This window comes from Macrotis lagotis, chromosome X (genome assembly GCF_037893015.1).
Source record: "Macrotis lagotis isolate mMagLag1 chromosome X, bilby.v1.9.chrom.fasta, whole genome shotgun sequence".
Lineage (NCBI taxonomy): Eukaryota > Metazoa > Chordata > Mammalia > Peramelemorphia > Peramelidae > Macrotis > Macrotis lagotis.
The window spans coordinates 11,499,197-11,516,827 of NC_133666.1; the positions used below are offsets into that span (position 1 = coordinate 11,499,197).

The 17,631-nt window shown below is 37.6% G+C and overlaps 1 protein-coding gene across 1 annotated transcript in view; it reads right to left on the bottom strand.

The window, feature by feature from the left end:
* Positions 1–10,672, bottom strand: part of DNAAF6 (dynein axonemal assembly factor 6) — a 66,183-nt gene extending 55,511 nt beyond the window's left edge. The window contains exons 1-2 of the mRNA XM_074201147.1: positions 10,565–10,672; positions 1,899–1,971 (exon numbers count right to left, since the gene is read on the bottom strand). Of these exons, the coding sequence (XP_074057248.1) occupies positions 1,899–1,971; positions 10,565–10,663 (172 nt within the window). The 5' untranslated portion in view covers positions 10,664–10,672. The remainder of the gene's footprint in view (positions 1–1,898; positions 1,972–10,564) is intronic.
* Positions 10,673–17,631: the final 6,959 nt, after the last annotated feature.

The following is a 17,631-nucleotide window of genomic DNA, read 5'->3' on the forward strand; positions in this document are numbered from 1 at the left end:
GGTGCAGCACTCTCTATTGAGCCATCTACTTGCAGAACACTACTGGAGGAAAGACTGGGTTCTCTCTAAATACACATTAGCTGATCTTCACTAGGGAAGCAGCAATATTTTGAGATTACTCCTAGATGGATTCTATCCCAATCACTAGAGAAGCTTTTCTTGAGTCTCATCCTGCCTAACCTACTTCACTGACAATTAGAAGCTGTCTTGAATGCCCTCATCTAGACTACTTCAAATCCCTTCTTACATAGGTGATGACCCATCTCTCCCTTTGCTCTAGGCCCTGAGGAAAAGATAGCCTTTCATCTACTTCTGCTCTCAACTAGATCCCCTCCTGTGTCCTACCAGAGTTTGTCTCAATGATTAGAAAGCTCTCTTCCTCTTGTTTGGTATCTCCATCTCTAGTGGTTCCTTCCCACTTGCCAACAAACATGCTCAGGTCTCACTGATGCCTCTACCATCCCTACAGCTATTGCTCTTCCTTGCCAAACTTGTGAAAAGAGTAGTTTATACACTTAGGTCCTTCATGTCCTCATCACCCACTCACTTTTCAGCTTGGCTCAAACTGACTCCTGACCCATTAACTCAATGAAAATAGCTCTCTCTGAGGGGAACAGTGAGCTCATAATTGCTTAGTCTGATGGTTTTTGCTTCTCACCTCTTTTATTTCTCTGCAGCTTCTCACACCTTTGATTACTCTCTGATTCCATGACTCTGCTCTCTCCGAGTGTCTCTCTTTCTGGTCTCCCTCACTGGATCACCAATTCATTTGCTGCTCCTTAAGCAAAAGTTTCCCTCCAAGGCTCTGTTCAGAACCCTCTTCTCTTGTGTCTCTATCCTCTCCCTTGGTGATTTCATTGGGTCTCACTGATTTAAGTATAATATCCACAGAAAGTATTCCTAAATCTAGACATACAATTTGAATCTTTCTTCTAAACTTTAGTCATGCATTACCAACAATCTACTGGATGTCTCATTGGCATCTGAAACTCACCATGTTCAAAACAGAACTCATCTTCCTCTCCTATTCCAGCCCCTACCTCAATCTACCCAACCTTCCTTGAAAATTTTCTAGTTTATGGAGGGCACCACTATCTTCCTAGTCATCCAAGCAAACTTAAGAGTCATCCTGGACTCTCCCCTCTCCTATTATACATATCTAATCAGTTTACCAGTCCTGTCATTGCTACCTCCACAACATCTCTGACTTGTTCATTTGCATGGCCACCATTTGAGCCCCTCATTCATTCTCTTCTGGACTACTGCAATTGGTCCTAATTGGTCACCTTTTCTCTAGTCTTCCCTTCTCTAATCCATCCTCTACAAAGCTGTTAATATAGTTTCCCAAAAGAATGATCAGGTTATTCTTCTACTCAAAACCTTTCAGCAGTTCCCTAGTGCTTTGAGAAGAAAATACAGATTCCTTAACCTTGGCTTTCAAGATCCTCAACTAATTTCAATATATCTTATCAGCCTTATTTCATATTCTTTTTAACACACACTATATTCTAACCAAACTATACTAATGACTGATTCTCAACCCCAACCTCCACCTCTGTATATTCCCACAAACTGTTCTCTGTGTCTGGATGCTCTTCATCTCTCCCTTTCAGAATCCTTATCTTCCTTTCAAAAGTTCATTCAGGAGTCAACACATAAATTTCATGATTCTGCCCCTTTTTAAAACTCTCGTGTCTAATGACCAGGCTTCTGCATATCTGTGTTTATTTCAGTAGAATGAAAGCCCTCTGAAGGCAGGAGCAGGTTCATTTTTGCCTTTGTATTCCTGGTTAGCACAATGTCTGGCACAAATAGGGACCAAATAGAATTGAAGTGTTACTATTAAGGAAGCTATCAACAAACATTGATTTTATTTCATATTCTATTGAACAATATACCTTTGGATCCTTCTTTCTTTGCTGGTCCAATATTCCCAGGGCTCAGGGCTCCAACAGAAGATGATGGGCATAACTGAAAGAGTCCACAATGTATAATTAATATTTATATAACCCATTGGTTATTAATGATTCAAATTGGATGATTTTCAACTCTAGATCTTCTAGCACTCTGTCAAATTAAGTTTATTACTCATCCCCGACATAACATCTTACCTTTGCAGGGTGGGGAAACTAAGGCTCAGAAAGGAAGTGACTTGACCAAACTGGCATATGACAAATTTAAACCTCTGACTTCTAGTCTAGTATTCTTTCCATTACAGTAAATTGATACTATTCTCCCAAGAGGAAAAGTGCCAAATTATTCTTTTCAGTTTCTGGCTTCTACATCCTTGCAAACCTTTAACAAAGAGATGATTAGTTTTGGACAACAGGCCTCTAACTGGGTCAAAGGGGATTCACAGTTTAGTGCCTCTTGAGGTAAGGTTTTAAGTTGCTTTTCCAGAATGACTGGATTAATTTACAGCTATGCCAATTGTGCATTAATTTGCCTATTCCTTCATAGTGTCTCCAATGATTGTCGTAACATAGTGTGTTGGGTTTTTTTTAAACTAAGTTTGGGGGGCAGCTAGGAGGTGCAGTGGAGTCAGGAGGATCTGAGTTCTAATCTGCCTCAGATACTTAATAATTATGACTTTGGGCAAGTCACTTAATCCCATTGTCTTAATAAATAAAATTAAAAAATAAACTAAGTTTCATTTCATACGCAGTCTTCTTTTTTTATTCTTTATGGATTGAATGTTTATAGCAAAAAAGGGAAGTTTTAAAAGGGGTGGATGGGGGCAGCTAGGTGGCACAGTATATAAAGCACCGGCCCTGGAGTCAGGAGTACCTGGGTTCAAAACGAGTCTCAGAATTACCTAGCTGTGTGGCCTTGGGCAAGCCACTTAACCCCATTTGCCTTGCAAAAACCTAAAAAAAAGGGGTGGATGGGATGACAGTGTCAGAAACTGGAAGGGGGTCAAGAAAGATGAGGATTGGAGAAGACAAGATGGTGGAGTAAAGGCAGGGACTCACCTAAGCTCTCCCCCATACCCTTCAAATACCTTTCAATAATGACTCTAAATAAATTCTAGAGTGGCAAGACCCACAAAAAGATGAAATGAAACAATTTTCCAGCTGAAGATAATTTTTGTCAGCAGGAAAGATCTATTGCTCCAGGAGATAGAGCAGCACTGCCTAGTGCAGGCCACCAGCATAGCCCTGGTTCCAGCAAATCAGAAGCAAGCCTCTAGGCAACTGAATTAGTGGAAGCAGTGGCAGTTTCCAGACAACTTAAAAGGTTAGCAGTAAAGGTCTGTCTCATCTGGGTGAGTGTGGAGCAAAGTCCAGCACAGACTACGCTAGCACAGACCAGGCGACCATAAACCAGGAACAGGTTTTAGAAGTCACTGAATCAGCAGACGTAACAGCTGCTTTCAGAGGCCTCAGTCTACAGACAGTAAGAAGGGTCAAACAACTGGCAAAAGTGAAATTATGGGGGGGGGGGTCTCTTTGCTAGTATTGACACAGGACTCTGTTGCTTTCCCCATACTCAGATACAGGTCAGTCTTGGGTGGCTGTCTCAGGATGAGGAAGAGCTTGTGGCCACAGTAACCTCAAATTCCAGGGCAGAAAAGAATGCTTATGGTCATTCACAGACTAGAGCATATGTCAGGAGAGTAGTAAACATACCTCTCCTTAGATCATACTACCTTGGAAGACCTGAAAATGTGCAAGTCTCTAGAAGTATATCTGAAAAGAGTTGCACAAAATCCAAGAAGCTTGGGGCAATGCACCCTCCACCGTGGAAGAATAGTTCTGCTTTAACAAAAAGTTAAAATTAAGTCACAGACTGGGAAAATGAGTAAACAATAAAAAATCTGACCATAGAAAGTTACTATGATGACAGGGAAGATCAAAATACACACTCCAAAGAAGATAGCAAAGTCTAAGCTCCTACATCCAAAGACTCCAAGAAAAATATGAATTAGTCTCAAGTCATGGAAGAGATGAAAAAGGATTCTGAAAAGCAAGTAAAAGAAGTAGAGGAAAATTTGTGAAAAGAAATGAGAGTGATGCAAAAAAACCCCATTAAAAATAGGGTCAACAGCAGTAGAGATAAAAAATAATGAAGAAAATAGCACCTTAAAAACAGACAAGGCCAAATGGCAAAAGAAATACAAAAAGCCGAGGAGGAAAAGAATGCCTTAAAAAGGAGGATTGGCCAAATGGGAAAAGAGGTACAAAAATTCTCTGAAGGAAAACAATTCTTTAAAAATTAGAATTGGCCAAATGGAACCTAAAGACTTTATGAGAAATCAAGAAACAATAAAACATAAAAGACAATGTAAAATATCACATTAGAAAAACAACTGACCTGGAAAAAAAATCCAGGAGAGATAATTTTAAAATTCCTGCACTACCTGAAAGTCATGATTTTTAAAATAAAAGAGCCTAGATACCACCTTTGAAGAAATTATCAAGGAAACTGCCCCTATATTCCATAACCAGACGGTAAAATAAAAATTGAAAAAATCCACCAATCACCTCCTGAAAGAGATCCCAAAATAAAAACTCCTAAGCATATGATAGTCAAATTCCAGACCTCCCAGGTGAAGGAGAAAATATTGCAGTCAGAAAGAAATAATTCAAGTATCATGGCACCACAGTTGGGATACACAAGACTTAGTAACTTCTACATTAAAGTATGATATTGAGGGCAAAGGAGTTTGGATTACGACCAAGAATCAACTATCCAACAAAACTGAGCATAATCTTCCAGTGAAAAAGATGGATATTCAGTGGAATGAGACTTTCAAACTTTCCTGATGAAAAGACTGAACAGAAAATTTGCTCTTCAAACAGACTCATAAGGGACTTAATAAAGTTAAACTGTTTACATTCCTCTATGGGAAGATGATACTGGAAACTTTAAAGAGCTTTCTTGTTATTAAGGCAGTTAGAAGGAGTATGTATATATGATAGTGGGCATAGGTTGAATATGAGGGGATGATATCTAAAAAATAAAATCAAAGTGTGAGAAAAGAATATAAAATTAAAGGATAAGAAAGGCAAAGGGAAGAAGTAGAATCAGATAAATTATCTCACATAAAAGAAGCAAGAAGAAGCTTTTATAGTGGAGGACAAAATTGGGGGGGGTTGACAGGAAATGATTAAACCTTATTCTCATCAGAATTAGCTCAAAGCTCAAAGAAGGAATAACATACCCAGGAAAGTAGGAGGAGAAGTAGATAAGAGAAAGGGGGAGGGGGTGATAGAAGGGAGGACAGATTGGGGGAGGAGTAGTCAAAAACAAATCACTTCTAAGGAGGGTCAAGGTAAAAGAAGAGAGAGAATAGAATAAACAGAGGAGAAATAGGATGGAGGGAAATACAGTTAACAGTAACAATTGTATGGGGCAGCTAGATGGTGTAGTGGATAGAGCCCTGGAGTCAGGAGGACCTGAGTTCAAATACAGCCTCAGACACTTAATAACTACCTAGCTATGTGATCTTGGGCAAATCACTTAACCCCACTGCCTTACCAAAAAAAAACTTTAAAAAATATTTCTCAGTAATATTTTGATCTGATTCCCAAGGTACTGGGGAGTTTTGTTGGTTGCAATGAGCATGTCTGACACCTTTACTTTGGAGAACCAGCTATTCAGATTCCCAGTTACCTACTGGAGTCACTAGATAACAGTTTTTTATTTCTTTTTCCAGAAGGCATAACTATCTGGAAAGCAAACTTGTGGATTTAAACAACAGTAACACTTCAACATGGTGTCTGAAAAAGTACTGTGATATACATTTTTAAAATCTAATTTTAACTTATCTTTTGATTTTACATCATTTAGATTTTATGTTCCAAAGAGTCACTCCTTATAATAAACAATTAAAAAAAACAAGAGGAAGAATATTCAGTGACACTGATCAATCTATCATAAAAATCTGACATTATCTACTATGTACCATACTCACAGAAGTCCCACTTCTGCAAATGAATGGAGGAGATGTCTTCTATCTCTTCTTTGGGTCTAAACTTGTTCATAATTTATTCAATATTAATTTTTTATTGGGGAGGGGGTTGACTTGACTTACTCTATTCTGTATCAGCTCATATAAGTCTTCTCATGCTTTTCTGTATTCATCATATTCATTATTTCCTAGAGCATAGTCATAGTACATTGCATCTGTGGACCATTTAGTCATTCCCCAATCACCTTGTTTTCACTTCTTTGCTATCACAAAAAGGGCTGCTATGAATATCTTGATGTCTTTGAAAACTTTCTTTTTATCACTGACCCCCTTGGGGTATATATATTTGCATATATTGTTTCTTTTTGCATATATTTTTCTGTGACAATTCCAATTCTGGGTCTTTTTATCAGTAACTTTCATACCTTTTGAAAAATTAGCAATTGCTGAAATACAAGTAGCCAGTAGAAAGTCTTTTTTAGTGCCTCTGTTTACAGAACATTAAAATCAGTAGAAATGAAACCGTGAAAGTTCTTGATAAAATTAATATGCTCTCCATGGGTTTTACTGATTAGATTGGTCTATTGGAACAGAGAGGGGAGTTTCAGCTTACTAATTTAATGAAGACAAATGATTAAAAACTTATTTCTCAAATAAAAATATCAGACTGGATAGAAACAGCATTCAGAAGCTTCTGGTAATTGTTTTCTATGATTTGAGCCTATACCAAGAATCCACAGTCAATAATTTGAGCAATTTGTCTTTGTATCCCAACCACTTTGTGAAATGGAAGAGACTTGGACTATTCTTGGTATACAATCTTTGACATATTAAATTGATCTCACAGAAACATGAAGTTCTGTCCCTGACACCGAGTGACTGGCTGAGTGGTCCTGGGCAAGTCACTTAATGTCTCAGTATTCTGGGTAGCTCTTATAGCATAAGGCTATATACATTATAGAGAAACTACCTATATGCATTGTCAAAGGGAGTTCTCTCACCAGGAATCCCCATGCCAATGAGATCATAGGATCCATTCCAATCCCTAGAAACTTCCAGGGCCCTTATGAGTTTTTTTAAAAAGTAAATACTTTGATAATTGTACTTCTGAGGAGAGCTAAGTCCATTATAGTTGATCATCACCCAATGCTGCTGCCCTACAGAGCAAGAATTCTTGATAGTTCTCAGTGAAGTTGGCACAGACAAACCAATGTGTGGGCAAGATGTCTCTTGCTGTGACAAAGAATAGGTTTAAAAAAAATCATTGTAGTGATATCTCTTCAGTTCCCAAATGAACACATGCTAAAGGAAAGACAGTAGTTTTTCTATTGCAAAATCTAACTATTTAACAATAACACTAACACCATAAAGCACTTCACAATTTATAAAGTGCTTTTACATCCATTATTTCAGAATATTAACATTATCCTCTCCAATGTATCAGTGCTGTAGTATTTGAATGACCAATTATCTCCAGCTTGCTTATAACCCAGCATACAGAATCATTACATTCTGACAATAAGTTTCCACTATCAGTTATGTTATTCATTGAGATTAATCATCTTGGGGCAGCTAGGTGGCACAGTGGATAGAGCACCGGCCCTGGGGTAAGGAGAACCTGAGTTCAAATCTGCCCTCAGACACTTAATAATTACCTAGCTGTGTGGCCTCGGGCAAGCCACTTAACCCCATTTGTCTTGCAAAAACTAAAGAAAGAGAGAGAGAGAGAGAGAGAGAGAGAGAGAGAGAGAGAGAGAGAGAGATCATCTTATTCAACAACAAGCATTTATTAAGGGCCTACTATGTGCCAGGCCTATGTGAAGTGCTAGGAATACAAAGAAGGCAATCCCTGCTCTCAAGTTCAGTATAATAGGGGAGACAACATGCAAACAACTATGACATACATACATGATCTATGAGTGAAGTGAGCAGAACCAGAAGAACATCATATATATTAACAGCAACATTGGATGATGATTATGATGGACTTAGCTCTCTTCAGCAGACAATTCTAAAGGACTTGTGATGAAAAATACCATCCACATCCAGAGAAAGAACTATGGAGTCTGAATGCAGACCAAAGCTTACTATTTTTCTCTTTTTTTTGCTGTTTTTGTTTTTGCAAGGCAAGGGGATTAAGTGACTTGCCCGAGGTCACACAGCTAGGCAATTATCACATGTCTGAGGCCAAATTTGAACTCAGGTCCTCCTGACTCCAGGGCTTGTGCTCTATCCACTGCGCCACCTAGCTGCCCCATTATTTTTCATTTTTAAAATTTGTTTTATGCTTTTATGTTTTTCCCTCTCATGGTTTTTTCCCTTTTGTTCTGATTCTTCTTTTACAACATGACTAATATGGAAATTTGTTAAATATATATATATATATATATATAAAATCTATATCAGATTGCTCACTGTCAAGGGGAGGGGGAAGGAAGGGATGGAGAGAGAGTAATGTGTAATGTTGAAAATTATCTTTGCATGTAGTTGGAAAATAAATAAATAAATTTATTTTTTTTTTTAAAAAGATGAGGTTTGAGCTGAGTCTTGCAGGAAGTTGAGGGAAAGAGGGAGAGCATTCCAGGCAAGGTGAATGGCTCATGTATGGCCCAGGGATGGAAGACAGATTGATGCCCAAGCAAAGTAAGGGGGTAAGCATGGCTGGATTCCAGAATGTATTGGGGGAGTGATGTGTAGCCTCTCTGTATTCTCACAGCTCCTTATCTTTTCCCTAGAACAGAGCTAGATATAAATAACTATCCTTGTGTTTAAAAGTTCATGGTGATGATATTTTACAGTGGGGTAAATCTTCCTCTCTGGTTCTGCTCCAGTTCAAATTGTCACTTCCTTTCATTCACAATCTCCGTAGACTTGATTTTTATTGATGTCTTTAATGACACAGCCCTGGACCATTTTCAGGAGGTGGCCTTGCTGTTTCAACTAAATAAACACAGAGTAGCCAACATATCTAATTCTCTTCTAGTTCCTTCCTATTTCTTTCTCCTATGTCCTGTAATTATAGATTCTAAACACTTACTAATTTCCAGCTTTCTAACTTTGTTTTATTCTTCCTCTTTTTTTCTAACTAAAACTTTCTGGTTTCTGAACCCGATTTCTTCTTCCTAACTCCCAAATGATAATATTCTCCTCCTGTACAAATCTCATTTCTACTTTATAACTAATCTAAAATCTACTCTTCTCCACCAAATCTACCCTAGAGGGGAAAACCCAAGGACTTGGTGAATATCAAATTTGCCACTCATCCAGATTATATGTCTTTCCAAAGTTGGTAAATGAATTCTTTGAAAGGAATATGCTGTTTGTGCATGAGGGTGGTATTCTACTATTTCCTCATTCCCATAATGGAATGCTTCATTAAAAAAAATACAACAAAATATATTTCTTGCAGATTCATGTATTCTGTTATATTTGATATATTTCTGGTTATTTTCCCTCATGTAGACAGTTTACTAGGCAGGGATCATCATTATCCAAAATTGAGGGGATGGTGTGAAAATACTCCTGTCACCTCAGGAGGACTGTGATGGCCAAAAAGAAGCTGTTAGAAGGTGTCCCCTCACAGAGCTGTAATCAATCTGGGACCCCCTCCCTGGCTCAAATACCTGACTTGCAATTCTTTTCACAAAAACACTGGAGCACAATTTTTAGTTTCAAACTAGGTCTAAAAATAGTCTATTATTTGACCCACAATGTCTCCTGTGCCTGCATCTACTTTACAGGTAAGTCAGACATATCAAAGGAGTAGGGAAAGGAAAGTTTAGGGCATAAGAAATATATTATAAATGAAAATGTTATTTCGTATAAATATAGCCCATAGGTTCAACAATACCATTTTTACCAATACTTACCAAAAATTATTTGATAATAAAGGTAAGTGATAAGTATTTTAAATTATGATTGTTTGAAAGATTTTATTTATTTTGAATTTTACAATTTTTTGCCCTCATCTTTCTTCCCTCCCCCCACCCCCTACAGATTAAATTGTGATTGCTAAATAAAATGTGATTATGCAAATATACTGGGGTATAAGAAATGATGACTATGAGGAATACAGAGAAGCATGAAAAGATCCATGAACTGATGATGCAAGGTGAAGTAAGCAGAATGAAGAAAACAATACATAATCATTCACCAAGCTTTCATTAAGTGCTTACTTCATCAATCAATCAGTAAGTACCTGCTCTATACCAGGTACTGTAAGTGTTGAGGATACAAAAAAGGGGCAAAATTATATTCCTTTTCACCAAGTTCACAGTCTCTTTACAAACAACTCTTTACATAAAAGATGGGAACAAATTAGATGGATGGTACTCTTCCAGGTAAGACAATTAACAGCTGAAAGGATTGGGAAAGGCTTCCTGAAGAAAATAGAATTTGAGTTTAATACTAGAACAGAAGGTTGGAAAAAGCTTTGAATGTTAGAGGATTTTCTATATTGTCTTGGAGGTAATAGGAAGCAACAGGGACTACAGTAAAGTAAATGGAAAAGGTCGACAATAACAAAAGAAACTGAATGCTATGTAATCCAATAAACCTGGGTCCCTAAGTAGAGAAGAATGCCATCTAACACCATAAGGCAATGCTCCAGGCCCACCAGGACTAATTCTTGAGCCCTGTATAGATACTTACCACTTGCTCCACATCCTCATTCTCTTCCTCTTCTGGAAAGTTAAGCAGCTTGGAGAGAGCCTGCAGAGCAGAAGCTGAATTCATATTCTCTAGATCCATGCCTCTTGATTTCCTATGGTTAGGGGGATACAACAACCAAGAGATATTTTTTTTTCTATTCTATCCAAATACTTTTTTCAGTAGGTACTAAACAGGTAAAAAAATACTACTTGTTCTCCCTGTTCCCATCCCTTAAGAATACTCTCCCCGTAAAGTATTACACTGTCTTTTGTTCTTTCTAGAGACATTTTGGTGCCTCTCAGACAAGGGTTAAGGAACAGGTTCAGGCCTTTGCCCTGCTTCCCTCAGTTTCCACAGTTTCACCTCAGCTCAGCAATCATTTATCAGTCTGTATGCATAGAACTGTGTTAGGCAATACAAGGTAATAAAATACCTTGGGGCATTTAGGTGGAACAGTGGATAGAGCACTGACTCTCAGGAGGACCTGAGTGCAAATCTGATTATCAGACATTTAGTAGCTGTGTGACCTGGTCAAATTACTTAACCTCAATTGCCACAAAAAAGAAAGAAAATACCCTCCACATGAACTGATGCCGAGTGAAATGAGCAGAACCAGAAAAAAATTGTGCACCCTAAGAGCAACATGGGAGTGATGATCAATCTTAATGCACTTGCTCATTCCATTGGTGCAACAATAGGGCACAACTTTGAGGTATCTGTGATGCAGAATACCATCTGTGTTCAGAGAAAGAATTGTGGAGTTCGAACAAAGACCAAAGACTATTAACCTTTAATTTAAAAAAAAAAAACATTATCTTACTATGTAGTTTTGCTATCTCTTATACTTTATTTTTCTTCCTTAAGGATATTATTTCTCTTTCGTTACATTCAACTTAGATCAATGTATACCATGGAAACAATGTAAAGACTAACAGACTGCCTTCTGTGAGGGGGTGAGGGGAAGGAAGCAAGATTAGGGGGAAAATTATAAAATTCAAAATAAATAAAATCTTTATTTTATAAACAAAAAAATACTCTAAATATCCCTGAACATAAGAGCTAATATCCTCAACCTAAAGCTATGACTAATCCATTTTTCCTACTATCATATTGTTATTTAATAAATTCTTTATTCCTATTGTGAAAAAAAAGAAAATACCCTCCAGAAATTTATAATCTACTTGAAAATACAAAACATATGCATGTAATAACTAGAGACCATTTCCTATGCAATATGGTAACAGGTGCATAAGAATATAGTAAAGACTATACCCCAATAATTGGAGGTATGCTTCTATAACCACAAACTGTCAGTCAGTAGGGACCTTAAAGATCACCTACAGATAATATTAGTGTTGAATTCAATATTGTGTACTTTTTAGTTCAGCTGCACAGAAGAATGTGGATATCACAGAGTTCTCAGTCAGCATTATTACCACCCCTTCCTATGTGAGTCAGTATGGTTCTCCTGGAACTCACTCATTTGGGTTTGAATCTAGGAAGTCCTGTCCTGTCCATCTGTTTCTGAAAAACATAGGGAGCCTTCCAAATAGAAAAAGCAACAGAACTGATCCATGGATTGCAGAAAGGGAACAGGCAGGAAGTAAAACAGTCTCTCTACTCCCACGGGATTTCCATGTAGCCCGATATTTAAGCATTACTGGCATATTTTTTAGACTAGCTTCCACCTTCTGGAAAATTCAAAGTGATAAAATGAGAAGGAACAGAAAGAATCAACAGGTCATACTTAAAATGAGTCAACATTAGAGCCATTATCTTTGTACTCCAACATCATAGTCATTAGTACATTGCAAGAGTAAGTAAATAACAATGGGTATTCAAAAAATAAAGATAGGAAGAACAGTCAGATGAAATCATAGAAAAATAAAAAATTATAAACATAGTAGACATCAATAGTTTTTTTTTAAAGATTCAATATGGACCTTTAATGTTTAATAGTATATCCTTCTAAGTTGTTGACTGTGGTACTTTATTACACTGAACGAGCTGGCAAAGAGATCAAGGTTAGTAGGGGGAAGAGAGATGTTATGATCCTGTTAGTTCATATATGGCTCTAGTTTCTGATGATCCATCTCAGCAGAGCTCAATCATGTATATATTTTCATTTCAACTCTGTTGGGCCATGACATTATGGAAGTCTGAGAAGCCCAGTCCACAGCAGCCTTTGGCTGTGCCCTGGCCCTGGGAACTGGAAGTGTACCTATGGAGCAATCTGGCAGCTGCTTCCAGAGAGCTCAGCCCACAATGGTAAGGGATTAGGGGAGACTGCAGAGGTCTTTCTGCTATCTATCTCTGAGGGTAGGACTCTGTTGCACTGCCCATAGTCAGATCCCTGTCTCAGAAAGAGGAGTTTTACTATCATAGCAGAGCAGAGATCCTCCTTGCAGTTCCAGGGCAGAGCGGACTGCTTATGATCATCTACAGAACACAGCACAGGACAGGAGAGTGGTCAGAGCCTCTCATAAGGTCCTTGGGGGGGACAGCTGCAAAAACCCTCAAAAGCTTGGGACAGTGTGCCCTCCACCCTGGAATCAGAGGCTCACCTTAACAAAGAGCTAACATAAAGTCATTAGCTGAGGAAATGAGCAAACAACAGAAGAAAGAAATCCAACCATAGACAATTACTTTGGCCTCATGGAGGATAAAAATACACACTCAAAAGATTACAAAGTCAAAGCTTCTGAATCCAAAGTCACCAAGAAAAGTATGAAGGGAAGTAGAAGAAAAACTGGGAAGAGAAATGAGAACAATGCAGGAAAATCATGAAAACCAAGTCAGAAGTTTGGTGAAGGAGATACAAAAAAAAATACTGAAGAAAATAACATCTTAAAAACCAGTTTAGGTTGAGTGGGCCAATTTCTGGTGAAGTCCTCTCAGGGTTAAGAAGTGTTTATGTTAAGAAAAACCTTGCATTCCAAAGGACCCAGGCCATCCTGCTTTTACAGTCAATCTGTTTTGCTAACTGAAGCACTGATCATGAGAATCCTACTTTTTCTAGTCAAAGAATAGGAAAGTCAACAGGATCTCTAAACTAAGAGGGTCTGGTTACAGGTCGCCCCACCATGTGGAGAGATACACATTTTGAAAATTATATTCCTTTCTATGTATCTGTTGCTGGGATAAATTTCTATGAATAGACTGTACACCCTGAAACCCAGCTAATGGGTTAAAGGGGAAGAGGGTTAGGGGAGGGGAACTGCAGTTAAAAATTTTTAAACTTGCTGTGCTTTTGAGCATGGCTCCCTGACTTCACTATCTTAGTGTCAGTGAGTTTGCCCTTTTTCTTGAGAAAAAGTAAATAAAAACTTTCCTTTACTTAGACCAGTCTCTGAAAATTTTCTTTAGTATATTTTTAATCACACACAAGGTCAAATGGAAAAAGCAGTACAAAAGGTCAAAGAAGAGAAGAATGACTTAAAAAGCAGAATTAGTCAGATGGAAAAGGAGATAAGAAAAGTTCTCTGAAGAAAATAATTTCTTCAAATACAGAATGGAGCTAAGGGAAGCTGATGACTTTGTGAGAAATCAAGAAACAATAAAAATAAACCAAAATAATGAAAAACTGAAAGAAAATGTAAAATATCTCAGTGGAAAAACAACTGACCTGGAAAACAGATCCAGGAGAGGTAATTTAAAAATTATTGGATTACCTGAAAGTCATGATCAGAAAAGGTGCCTAGACTTAATTTTTCAAGAAATTCTCCAGAAAATTGCCCTGATAGGCTAGAAGCAGAGAATAAAATAGGAATCGAGGGAATCCAACAATCATCTCCTGAAAGAGATCCCAAAATGAAAATTCCCAGGAACATCATAGCCAAATTCCAGAACTCCGAAGTCAAGGAGAAAATATTACAAGCAGCCAGAAAGAAACAATTCAAATATCATGTAGATACAGTTAGGATCACACAGGATTTAGCAGCATCGACATTAAGGACTTGTAGGGCCTGAAATATGATGTTCTGGAATATAAAAGAGCTTGGAACAACTGAAAATCAACTACCAGCAAAACTGAAAATCCTCTTTCAGGGGAAAGATGGACATTCAATGAAACAGAGGACTTTCAGACTTTCCTGTTGAAACAAACAGAATTGAACAGAAAGTTTTATTTTTTTTTAGATTTTTCAAGGCAATGGGGTTAAGTGGCTTGCCCAAGGCCACACGGCTAGGTAATTATCAAGTGTCTAAAGTCGGATTTAAACCCAGGCACTCCTGACTCCAAGGCCGCTGCTCTATTCACTGCGCCACCTAACCACCCCAGAAAGTTTGATTTTCAAGTAAAGGATTCAGGTAAAGCATAGAGAAGGTGACTAGGAAGGGCAAATTATGAGGAACTTAATGATGTTGAACTGCATATATTCCTGCATGGGGAGATAATACTGCTAACTCATATGAACCTTCTCATTTATTACAATAGTTAGATGGAGCATATATAGACAAGGCCCAGGAGGGAGCTGAATATGAAGGCATAATATACTATAAAGATGGAGTGAATGGACAAGAACGGAATGTAGTGAGAGAAAGGGAAAAGAGAGATAGAAGGGGATAAATTAATTCATGTAAAAGAGGCAAAGAAAAGCTTTTGTAATGGAGTGGAAGGGGGGAAGGAGAGAGGGAATGAATGAGCCTTACTCTCTCATCAGAAGTAGCTCAGAGAGAAAATAACATACAAACTCAATAGGGTATAGAAATCTATCTTACCCTAGAGGAACAAAGGAGGGGAAAGGGATAGGAGAAAGCAGACAGGTAGAGGGGAAGGGGGGTGTAGGTAATAGAAGAGAGGGAACATCGTGGGAGAGGGTAGTCAGACACAACATGCTTTTGAGAAAGGAAGAACTTGTAGCTAGTAAATGGAGAGAGATAATAGAATAAATGGGAGTGGGGAGGAATAGGAAGGAGGGAAATACAAGTAGCAATAACAACTATGGGAAAAAATATTGAAGCAATTCCTTTAATGGACTTATGATAATGAATGGGATCTATCCCAAAGACAGAGGTGCTGATATCTGAAAACAAACAAAAAACAAAACAACAAAACAAAACTGAAAAGGCCTATCTGGTTTTGAGTTTCCTTTTCACTGATATTGGACTAGACAGAGGAACTTGATCCTCCTGAGGCCAAGGAATGTATTGGACAAGTTCCTCTGTTGTCTTTTCAAGGAAATTTACTGATCTTGAGTGTCTCTATACTTTTTGCCTGCTGTCCTCAAGGTGCTTGATCAAGGATTGTAGCACAGGTTTTTTGTGTGGACTTCTTTTTGGCCAGTGCCCTATATGACAGTTGCCCATTTTATGAGCTGAGATTTCATGGATTTCTGTCTGTAGAAATAAGTTCATGTGATGGCTGAGAAATCAGAGTGGAAAAAGAGATGACCACTTGTCAGATACTCAATTTCAATTATAGATTAACAAATTTCTAAAACAGATTAATTCTTATATTAAGTAGAGATATTGTGTTCAGTTTGGGACACCAGTTTAAAAAGGATATTGATAAGCTGAAGAGTTTCCTGAAAAGGCAATCAGGGTCTTCAGTTAAACAATGGAGCAGAAATATTGGAGATGTTCAGCTTGAAGAAGAGAGACTAAGGGGGACAGCTTACTGGAAAAGTTCTTATGTGGAAGAGGCATTAGGTTTGTTTCCTTTGGCTCCAGAAGGAAGAAGCAGAAGCAGTGGGGGGAAGGTGCAGAGGGCTGACTTCGTGTTGATATCAGGAAAAACTTCCTAAGAATTAGGGTAGATTGAAAGTATAAAGGGGTTGTCTTGGGAAGTACTGGTTCCCTTTCCTAGGAAATTTTCAAACACTAACTAGATGATTACATTTTTTTTTAGTTTTTGCAAGGCAATGGGGTTAAGTGGCTTGCCCAAGACCACACTGCTAGGTAATTATTAAATGTCTGAGGCCATATTTGAACTCAGGTACTCCTGACTCCAGGGCCAGTGCTCTATGCACTGCACCACCTAGCTGCCCCTAGATGATTACATTTTAGGTACATTAGATAGGAGATTCTCTTAACATATTAGTTGAACAAAATAGCTGCTGAGGTCCCTTACAACTAAAAATTCTCATTCTGAGATGAACTGAACTCCGATGTGGGACTGGAACCATTTATTATTCACCATTTATTATTATTGAAACCACAAAACAGTCCTTCTTTGAGAAGAATCTCTTCCTAAGGAGAAGAAAAATTTGAATTAAGCATAATATATATATATATATATATATGTATATATATATATATATAAAACCTCTTTTATCCATGTGTCCAGTTATAATTTTTCTTTGAAAATTTTCCATTCACTAGTAGTAATTATGCTCTTTGCCCATTAAAAGTCTAGAAGCTATTTTTTCAATTACTCTTGTAATTTCTGTGAGAAGTCTTACTAGGCAGTGTCTACCTAAAAGAGAGGAAGATCATCCTTAGCCAGATTATGAGAAGTTGCACAATTCAGACTTCTCAACTAGACAACTGATTGGCCAATTAAGCCAAAAGCAGATAGTCATTATCTAGGTACTAAGTACTATACTAGGTGCTAGCAATATAAATGCAAAATTGAGATGGCCTTCAAGGAGCTGACATTCTACTGAAAACAGGAATGAAGAAGGTAATCATTAACCTATAGGGTAAATACTCTCATCCAGAACTAATCATATTGCCCATTAGACTCATTCATAATTTTATCTTTTCAGCTACCAAGTCAAACAAGCCTCATTTTCCTAAAACTCTCTAATTTAAGGAGTTCCATTGAACAGACTATTCTTAGCTCTTGGGATTTAATTATTTCAGTGTTAGCTTTGAAAGTTACATGTTGAATTTAACATTTTCTTGAAAACAATATTGTACATAATAGATATTTGCGATTTTGTGTACAATTCATTTTCTCTTATGGGTGCATAGAAATATTTATTTTTTATGCAATTTGTTAAATTCAGAATAATTTTTTAAAATTTCTTCAGTCTTCTTGTCCAACCTCCCAACCTCACCTCCCTCTAGTCCAACCCTAGGTTAGCTTATGGTATTACTGAGATAAAAGAAATTGCAAATAGAAT